Source organism: Octodon degus, unplaced genomic scaffold (assembly GCF_000260255.1).
Source record: "Octodon degus isolate 3935 unplaced genomic scaffold, OctDeg1.0 scaffold00018, whole genome shotgun sequence".
Taxonomy (NCBI): Eukaryota; Metazoa; Chordata; class Mammalia; order Rodentia; family Octodontidae; genus Octodon; species Octodon degus.
Window position 1 is genome coordinate 1,659,113 of NW_004524594.1, and position 10,530 is coordinate 1,669,642.

Consider the following 10,530-nt stretch of genomic DNA (forward strand, 5'->3'; position numbering starts at 1 on the left):
ACAGGTATGTGGGTATGGGAGTAAGGAGTGCAGCAAAAACAATTCCTCAACTTAAACAGAAAATTGAAACAACTCAATTATATATATATATATACCTACCTAATACTAGCTCTTTACCAAGGATTTTGACTTATTGCTTAGAAATGTATAATATTGGGCTGGCCAAATAGCTCAGCAGATTAAAGCACCTGCAAGCAGGTGCAGGGGCCAGGGATTCAATTCCCGGGCCTGCTGTGCCAGCGCCACACCCAGGGCACACTGAGACTGCAATTGAGATTGGGTGTGGTGGCGCGGGCCTGTAATCCTAGCTCTTGGGAGGTGGTAAACAGGCAGATCACTAAGTCTGATCTAGTAGTGAGACCCTAAACACCCTCTAGACCCTTCCCTAAAATTAAAAAAAGAAAAAAAGAAAAAGAAATGTGTAATATTGCTTGGCAGATTTTGAATCAGTACTCTTTCCATGCAAATAAAATACATGTGAATATTTTAGTGGATGTAGCAAAAGAAAGTAGAATATATCTGAATTGTGCCTAGGCTTAAAAGGGGAAAATGCAGAAGGAAAGAATTAAACAGCCAGGAGGTGTGGAGAGGAAGACATAACCACTTAGATTTATATGTTTATTTTTTAGCATAAAATGTACAATATGAATATGGATTTGCATAATGTAGGCAGATGAAATTAAAAGGTAGAATAAAGGAACAGAGGAATTTGTAAGTGGTATTATCTCTTAAATTACTGTTCCTTGAAGAAAAATTAAAGCTCTGCAGTTTTGAGAGACCTGTGTGTCTCTGTGTGTCTGTGTCTGTGTCTGTGTCTGTGTCTGTGTCTGTGTCTGTGTCTGTGTCTGTGTCCAGCTCAGCCCACCAGGGGGCGGGGGTGGCTGGCATGTGGTGCTGGGGGATTGAACTCCGCCCCTGTGCTTTGCTAAGCTTGTTCTAAGTAGGTGCTTTAGACCACTGAGCCATCTCACCAGCCCCTTTTTTCTTTCTTATATGTTATAGCCTCTCCCTGAGTCAGTAATCCTGGACGTTAGGCAGAAGAGTTGATGTTGTGTGTCTCCCATCCTGGAGACACATTTTCTCTTATTCAACATTCATTTCAGAAACTTGATTGTTTGAGCGATTTTTTTCCTTGCAAAATCATTTACAAGAGAATTTTAGATTTTTTTCCTCCTCTCCATCCCAAATGCCTCTGTGAGGATTAATTAGAGATGCACAGAGTTCAGCAACTGGGAAAGCCATTAATAACTCAGCCAGCTTCTGTCCTGCTGGCTTAAAGGCAGCTTCTGGCTGTTAAAATTGATGAGGGTTCCTCTGGTGTTTCCCTGAAAAGTGTTCCTCCTGTTTTGGAAAAGCAACACCAGCATATTTATGTGCTCTGGTTTTCACTTTTTCAGGGCCTACTTTTCCTGAAAAAGGATGTTGGCTATGTGGTATTAGAGCAAAAATTGTCCCTCTGGCCCCACCTCTCCCCCTGGCAGCTCCTTTGACAAACACCCTCTCATCCATACTACTCAGTCTGCCTGACGTGGTTTGCTTCTTTCTAGCTCATGAGGTCTTGGTGTATGTTGACCATACATCTGCACAAAATGAATGGTAGACTCTTAGTTTTCTGGATATAGCATTATATTAAGTACTTTTAATTCCTTTAGTCTTTTCTTTGAACTCTCATCATTCCTCTCCTCCCCTGACTTGTACATTGAGATATGTTTTCCTGCTTCAGTTCTTTGTCTCTGAATCTGCTCTTTTTTCCTAGATAACAGACTAGAGAGTAGTTACCCTTTTCACTTTTAGTTTCTTCAGACCCGTATCCTTGTTCCAGCATCTATGTCTGCCAGTGCTAAAACCACACTTTCTTTTTTGTATGACTTGTCCTTTGGTTGGGTATTCTTACTTTCCCACCTTAACCTATTCTTGTTTTCAAGGTTTTTCTGGTCAACAAATGTCTAAGCTATTTGTTTTTCCCATAGGCTTTTGTTACCCACAGACTGTTTCATCCGTGTGTTCAGCACGCTCTTTCTCTTGCTAACCATTCTGCTCCTGCCCTGTCACTTCCTCTTCCTTTTGCTAGAGTCCTAACCCTCTGAGTAGCAAGGATTCTGTGTCAGTTGGGATGCCACTTATCTCCTGCTTTTCCTTCTTTAGCCAAGATGTTAAGCTGAGGCCCAACACCAACACTTCCATTCAGAGTATATTGTTTTTTTATGGTCCTTCTGCCTGAGACTTTCCTTATACCTAAATGAGCTGATCTCATTATTTTCCTTTAAAAAAAGAATTATCCAGATTTTTTTTTTCTTTTTTTCTTTTTTTTTTTTTTTTAGACAGAGTCTCCCTGTGCAGCTGAGGCTGTCCTAGAGCTCACTTTGTACCCCAGGCTGGTCTGGAACTTGCAGTGATCCTCTTGCCTCAGCCTCCCAAGTCTCCAGTTATCACTGAACACCTTAAAACCATTTGTGCTGGCCATATCCTAGGCTCCTCCTATTATCCTCTTTTTTTTGGGGGGGGGTATAAATTACATATAACATAAAACTATTTTAATCCCCCCCTCCTTTTTTTAAATGAAGAAACTGAATCATAGTGAACCTGATTGCGTTTAGGCTTAATATCAGAAGAAGTTTGTCCTTTGGTTGAGTGTGTTGTATGTTGTAAGGGTTCACATTTTCCCCAGCCTTAGTGTTTGTCCATTGTTCTGAGTTGTCTTTCTGTATTTTCTCACTAAGTTCTGTGTCACCCTCAGGTGTTTGAGACTCTTCAGTGCCATTCAGGGCACTGGTGTCTCCTCCCCTACCCTCCTTGGCTGATACCAGATAAAGGATTCTTTGTTGTCCAGAAGGACATGGTTCTTTGGCCTTGTAGGAGCAAATTGTCAGCTCCATAGTGCGGTTCTGTGAGAGCTGTGAAATGGAGTCATTGAATTTGTTGCCCAGCACTTCTTTTTAGCTTGGTTGTCAGTCTTGTTTCTTTCTTTTCTCCCCTCCCCTCTCCTTCTTTTCCCACTAGTTTTAGTACTCACAATTAAACCTGTGAGTGTTCTACCACTCAGATACATCTCCAGCCCTCTCTCTCTCTCTCTCTCTCTCTCTCTCTCTCTCTCTCTCTCTCTCTCTCTCTCGACAGGATCTCTTATTGTGTGGCTCATCCTGGCCTTGAACATGCTATGTAGATCACACAGGCCTTCAACTTGTGATGCTCCTGCCTCAGCTTCCTGAGTGCTGGAATTATAGATGTGTACCATATATCCAGCTAGAACTAGAACTTTTGATCTCATTATGTTTTTTAGCCCCCTCTTTACTTTCTATTTAGTCTTATATCTTTCGGCTTATTCCTTCTTTTATATATAGTGTTTCAAGCCCAAGGAATGTGATATCTTAAGGGAAACAGTCATGTGCTTTCTCTTTTTGGGAAAATAAAAACCACCAAATACTGACTTTTAATAGATGAACTTCCCAATATCCCTGTATTGATTTCTCTTAATGCCTAGCAACCAATCTACCAAGATACAAAAATCATCATGGCTTTTGTTTCAACCTTGGACAGCTCCCAATGGCCCACTTAAAAATCAAAGTGTTGCCTTAACTTTGGTTCCAGGGTTGGTTTGAAGATTATCTCATTGATTTGATGATAATCCACAGGAAGAATTCAGAAAATGTCCCAATTCAGCTCTCAGAAGTTCATTTATTTTGTGGCGTTGTTTAAGCAGCTAATTAACTGTTCTGTCCAGTCTGTGCCCTTTGGCTTATTGTTCCTGTGATGCATTGGAAACAAAGCCACATGAAGTTCCTTTTTCTTTTCTTGTAGGAAGCAGTGAAGTATGGCAGAAAGATCTTCCTCGAGTCTTGCTTTTGCCACTTTCTCGTTGTGTAACCTTAGGTGTTTGCCTATCTGGATTTTTAGTCTTGTCTGTAAAACAGAACTAATAATACTCGATGGGGTAGCTAGAAAGATTAAATTAGATACAGTAACCTCTGTACTGGATAAATACATGCTGATTATTATACTTGTTTTAATGTCCATAAAAAAAGCATCTTGACTTTTTTCTTTTTACTTAAGTGCTTACGCCACCAAGCTATATCCCAGCCCTATGATTGTATTTTCTAATGTTAACCATTGTTAGTTTTTTGGCCTTTTTCAAAGAAGGACCTAGCTACAATCTTTTTCTTTATCACTGACTTTTCTTTATCACTGATTCATCTGAAGATAACTGTTTGCAAGTTTATGTTTCAAGTCCTAAAATCTAAACTTGGCTTCACTTTCAGGTATCACAGGTTCAAAGACCACACTGACTCAAGAAAAATCCTCCTGTTTTCCTGAACTATTGGTAAATGCTCAACAAGCTTCTAGTAGAGGTTTTCCAGAAATGTGCTATAGTAATATACCACCCAAATTAGTGAGACAACAGATGACTGATGTCTATAGACTCCTCCCCTCAATAGGAATTTAGTTTGGGAATTGTGGATGATTGTGTTTTAGTGTTTCTCTATGTCTCAGAGGTCCCTCCCGCTCTGACTTTTTGCTTTTAGGACTGTGTCAGGGATGAAGCCCAAGTTGTCCTTAAACTCATTATACTTTTGTCTCAGTCTCCTAGATGCTAAAATTATGGGTGTGTGCCATCATGCCTGACTTTTTCTTAATGACTCTCCTATGTGTAATTTTCTTGTTTCCTCTAGGGATAATGGTGATAGATCCAGGCACCGAGCTCCCCGTAATGCCCGGATGTCTGCACCTTCACTTGGACGCTTCGTTCCAAGGTAAAAACTGGGTTGTGAACAACAGAAGATGCTTGGGATTTAGTTTTAAACCTACTTTGGGATCTTTGGATTATCTATATCAGGAATTACTTTCTAATGAGCCTAGATTCCCACCCTGTCACCTGAAGACCTAACAGGAAATGATTAACCCCAGTGCAAAGAGAGAGCAAACTGGTACTGGAGCATCCTGTTGAAACATAGAAGCCTTGGAGGCTTTGGGTATGATTGGGTGGGATTACTTTAGAAGGGCAGGAAGGAAATACAAATTCATAAAAGGACAAATCCTGGGAATTTTCATACCTTTCTGAGTTTCTGTAGTTTGTTTTTTTTTTTTTTTAGGTTTGGTGTATCCCTTAGTCTAGAATTTTGAAGGCAAATGTCCTTGTTTTGTGGTAGTCTTCAGTAAGCTTTTCATACATGATTCCTTCTTGTAGGCGCTTTTTGCTGCCTGAGTACTTGCCTTATGCTGGGATTTTTCATGAACGTGGACAGCCTGGGTTGGCTACGCACTCTTCTGTTAACAGGGTCCTGGCAGGTAAGGAAATGATTTTTTGGATTTTTACATTGTCAGATGGCAGGGAGTCAGATAAAGCTTTTTGGTCCTATAATTTGTATTGGTGTAATAGTGTGTTGGCTGAAAACTGTTTTCTTGGTTCCTTACATCAAGGCAGTAAACAACAGGGTTGAAACATCTTTTTCATTCTTATTCTTGTTTCTTTCAGACTTTCTGTTAAAATGTTTGAACTGTTTGTTTTTTAATCTAGCAATTAAATTTCAGCTATGCTTTTAATTGAATAATAAGGTGTCTTGTTCATGTTTTGGTTGAGGAGATACTCATGAGCTGGATCCTGTGATTTAATTAGGAGCTTAACACACCTCTTCAACCCTTTGCTGCTGTCAGTGCATGGGATTTCCAGTGATGGTGGACTCTTTGAAGGGTTTAGATGGGGGAGAGACCCTTTGAGCTGGATCAGAACTTTTTATAGAACAGAGAATGGGCTAGAAAAGCCCTACTGGGCCAGATTTTTTTTTTTTTTTTTTAAATTTTAAGACAGGATCTACAGGGTCTCACTAAATAGGTTGGACTCAGTGATTTTCCTGTATTCAGCTTCCCAAGTGCTGGGATTACAGACATGTACCACCACACCCAGTCTCAATCCGAGGTCTCAGCGTGCCCCGGGGGCAGGGCTGGCACAGCGTGCCCGGGATCAAATCCCAGCGCTGCAGCTGCCTAAGCAGACACTTTAATCCTCTGAGCTATTTGGCCAGCCCTCATACTGGGCCAGATTTTTATGGGCTCTGAAGTTTTATGTGACCAGGCTGTGAGATATGGTATGTCCAACAGCTTCTGATGACAAACGTTGCTGCCTTTCCCTTCTGTACACTGCTACCTTATAAGTTTATGTATGGAAAGGCATAAAAGGTATAAAATTCAAGCTACATTTAGTTACATCTTAGTAAATATCTTTATGAAACATTTTGAGACTGGCAGGGTAGCCTTGTGCAGAGTGGTTTGTATTATGTAGTCCTGGGTGTGATTCCCAGCATTGTAAGAGCAAATCAAATGAAAAACCTCATAAAATTCTGTTGTAGATAGCCTGTGCCATGTGGTGGCTAAAGGTACAGAGATGTGGTTGTCAAGGGTACAGAGATCTGGTGAGACAGGGTGAATATTTGTGATAGCTTGTAGCCCATTGGATCTGGCCTCCCCAGGGTAGCATCATTGACCCAATTAATAATGGAGCCTAGAAATCCCACAATCCTCAGGACTTTCTCTGCCAGTCACAAAAGCTTTGCAAGCCCTGAGCTGGCGAGGTTGCAGACTATACCACAGTAATCTGCCAGCTTCATCTGAGGAAAGTTCCAGCCCTGGCTGTTAGACAAACCCTATGGCCTTGGACCTCTCCTCACCTTGGGGAGTTTCATGGCTTAGCAGAAGGCATGTAGAAGCTTATCCTTGTAGTTAATCACTTTCAGCCTATCAGCTCCTGGCCACTCATATTTGTTTCAAACATCTGCCTCCCCCACCCAACACCACAGCAGCAGGATGTTTGTTATCACTGAAAGCTCCAAAAGGTTTGCCATTACTGTTTCAGATTTTTTTGGCAGTTGTGTAATTTTTGTCTTTCTTTGAGGAAATACCAACAATAATAACACCAACAAATGCTTAACATTTATCGAGCACTTGCTGTGTACTAGGGAAGATCTTAAGTGCTTTATACACATTCTATTTCTGTCCTATGGTACAGTAAGATGAGTGATGTAACCTAAGTAACAGTGGCAGAAACTAAAACCCAGAGCATCAAGTCCTCCAGGTTGACGCAGCCAGGCAGCACTGAAGCCCAGCAGCCTGTGGGCTCCAGGGTGAGATGTCCAAGCTGCTTGCCTAGGCTGCCTCCCTGCAGTTGTTTAACAGACACAGCATCAAATTAATGTTCGTTTTTCAGGACCATAATCAAGAAGAGAGAAAGAGCTCTCAGGGAACTTGACTAACCTTCAGAATTTTTTTAAATTCTTCCGTTTTAAGTAGTTCCTAGACATGGCTTTTTATGACCCAGTGATGCTTGTTGGAGAAAATCTTGTTATGTAATAGTTGTTTCCCAAGCCTTTTTGTCCTCCTGGATACAGATGTTTTGCTTTTATTAAACTTGCGATCATGTAATTGAGCTGCTGTAATAATGGCTTTCTGAGTGAAAGAGAAATTGGCCCTTTACTAGTAAGCACTCCCAATTTTCCTGGAAAGGCACTTTCTCGTGTATGATTGGAATGAGGTTGTGACGGTCTCTAAACAATTACATTCAGCACATTTTTTTTTCTTTTTCTTTCTTTTTTTTTGAGCACATATTTGTTCTGCAACTGTTGTGTGTCAGGCAGTGTTCTAGGCCACGAAGGTAAATAAAGATAGCTATGAGGCCTGCTCTCCTATTGTTCAGTCTCAGTGGCGAGCCATACTTAATCTTAGTGTTCATCTCTTGGCTGAAAATATTATTGGATTCTTTGGATAATGAGTCACTTCTTGCAGGGGTGAAGCATAGATATTTGGCAGGCATGGAGGCACAAAGCAGACACATACATGCAGTTTTAAAAGATGTGACCATCGCTGTGGTCACATGGTCACAAATGAATATCAAGTGGGCCCTAACAAAACCTATTCAGAAACATCAATAAAAATGAATTTGAGGGGCTGGAGAGATAGTTCGGCAGTCTAAGTACCTGCCTGGCAAACTCAGGGATCTAGGTTCAGTCCCCATTACCACATGCCATGTCAGCCCCAGAACCCCAGGCACTCCGTGCTGGCCACTAAACGTGGGCATGGTGGCATACACCTGTGGAGGCTAAGACAGAAGGATCACTGTGAGTCCAAGCTGCATAGTTAGACCCTGTACCAAGTAAATGAATGAATGAATGAATTAATGAATTAATGATAAAGAAAAAATGAATTTGAAAAATTAAGATTGGTTTGGTCTTCTGCCAGAAGAGCCTGGAGTGATAGAAAACAGAAGTTACCAAGCAGTAATCCTGATAGTCTGATCAGTTTCATCTCTTCACCCTTCTTTTAAAAAATTCTATAGGTTGCTGGTGGCTTTCAGCAACCCTTTAACCCAGGTCAGAACCAATCTAGGCCCATACTCAAAACAAGTATAAGTAGATTTAAAGCTGCTATAACTCTAGCAGGTATGTATTTGGGGAAACATGCAGAAGTCTAGAGAGCTCCCCCTGCTGACTCTTTAGTAGACAGCTTTAGTAATTACAGCAACTGAAACAAAGGAAATGACTGCCTGCAAAGGGCCAGGTACCATCCTAAGTGCTTTGTCATGTGTTATCGTCTTTAATCACTGTGTCAACTCTGTGAGGTAGGTGCCATTTCCATTCTGCATGGATGAAAACTAAGGCTTAAGTTACACCACTTGGCCAGTATGACACCATGAGAAGCAGACTTGGAACTTGCAGCCAGGTCTGCTGGACTCATGAGTCAAGACCTCTCTTCGGTCTTCTGTGCAATTTTTCTTGAGTTCATCAAATAGGGAATATCTGCCAAAAGGTTCTTAAGCTTAAAATATTTTCCTGCATATTTGAGGCCTCATAAAAGTGAAATGAGAAGCCCTCGCATTTGACAGCCTCCTCATAATTACTGGAAGAACAAAAAACTTCTGAAGAATAGGGACCTGGGTCACACAGAGTATTAGTGATCTTCCCTACATAATCTTTTTGACTTTCATCCTAATGAGCATCTGCTTTAGCAGATGTGGGCCTTAATTTAGTATTTTGATTAAAATCAATGGGAAGTGTCAGGATTTTCTTGCTCCTGCCCAAAGGCCTTTGGAGCCTGGTAAGTATCTTGGGCTAGAGGTGGCTTTGTGCTCAATCTTCCTAAGTTGTCTTGTGATTTCTTTGACCCATTAGTTGTTTAGGAATATATTGTTCATTTTTACATGTTTGTGAATTACTCTCATTTCCTTCTGCTAGTGATTTTTTTAATTTAGTTTCACTGTGGCCTAGGAATGTACTTCGAATTATTTCAATTATTTAAATTTATAAGAATATTTTGGCTTAGTTTATGACCTGCCCTAGAAAATATTACCTGTGTGTTTGAGAAGAATGTATGTTATTAGCTAGAGTTCTGTAGGTGTCAAATAGAACTACTTGGTTGATAGTGTTGTTCAAGTTATGTATATACTGGCTGATATTCTTATTTTCTTATCCTGTTTATTATTGTGTGATGTTGAAGTTTTCAGGTTTTGTTGTGTCTTTTTTGTGTGTGTGTGGAACCGGGGATTGAACTCAGGCCCTTGCACTTGCCAGGCAAGCGCTTATTCTGAGCCATCTCCCCGACCCTTTGTAGTGTCTTTATCCCTTTAGTTCTGTCAGGTTTTGATTCATATATTTTGGCATGTTGTCATTATATGCATGTGCATTCATAATTCTTACAACTTTTGATCATTATAAAATGTCCCTCTGTCTCTAGTCATATTTTTGTGTTAAAGTAAGTTTTAATCAGTATACTTAAACTGTTTTATAGTTATTGATTGTGATGTATCTTTTCCCATCTTTTTGCTTTTAACCTAGATTTTTGAATCTGAAGTGTATAACTTACAGAAAACGTATAATTGAATCTTGTCTTTGAATTATTTGATCCATTCACAGATAATGTTATTGATTTTTACCTGTCATTTTGCTTTATTTTTTATATTTTTGTCCTTTTTTTTTTTTTTTCCTTTTTGAAACAGTGGCTCACTCCCTAATTGAGGCTGGTTTTAAACTCATTGTGTAGCCCAGGCCTTAAATTTATGACAGTTCTCCTGCCTCAGCCTCCTGAATACTGGTATTACAGGCATGCCCCACCATGGTTAGCGTAAATGTCTTGTTTTGAACCAGCAGTTGAACTCAGGACACTGTGCTTGCCAAACAGGTGCTGTGCACTGAGCTACATCCCCGACTTTAATGTCTTCTTTATTCATGTTTTTCTATGACTTTATATTAAATGGATACCATCTAATGTACCATTTTAATACCTTTATTGAGTTTTGAACTATATTTTGTAAGGGTCTCTTTCAGATTTATTACAGACTTCTAATAAGATACAGAATCACTGCTACATTGTAGCTCTGTAGCTCTACTCTTTCCTTCCTCCTTTGTGCGACTGTTATACAGCACATCCACATAGAAAACAGACACAGCAGTTAACATTGCTTTGTGTAATCATCTTATGTCTGTTTACTGATGTGAGACAGAATTACCCCATCCTATAATTTTTCTTTTCTTTTTTTTTTTTTAAAGATTT

General features: G+C 40.1%; 1 protein-coding gene across 6 annotated transcripts in view; it reads left to right on the forward strand.

Moving 5' to 3' along the window:
- Ambra1 (autophagy and beclin 1 regulator 1) overlaps positions 1–10,530 on the forward strand; it is a 225,702-nt gene that overhangs the window by 107,423 nt on the left and 107,749 nt on the right. For all 6 annotated transcript variants that reach the window (XM_004626987.2, XM_004626988.2, XM_004626989.2 and 3 more), the window contains 2 exons: positions 4,668–4,748; positions 5,183–5,283. In XM_004626987.2, coding sequence (XP_004627044.1) covers positions 4,668–4,748; positions 5,183–5,283 — 182 coding nt within the window. The remainder of the gene's footprint in view (positions 1–4,667; positions 4,749–5,182; positions 5,284–10,530) is intronic.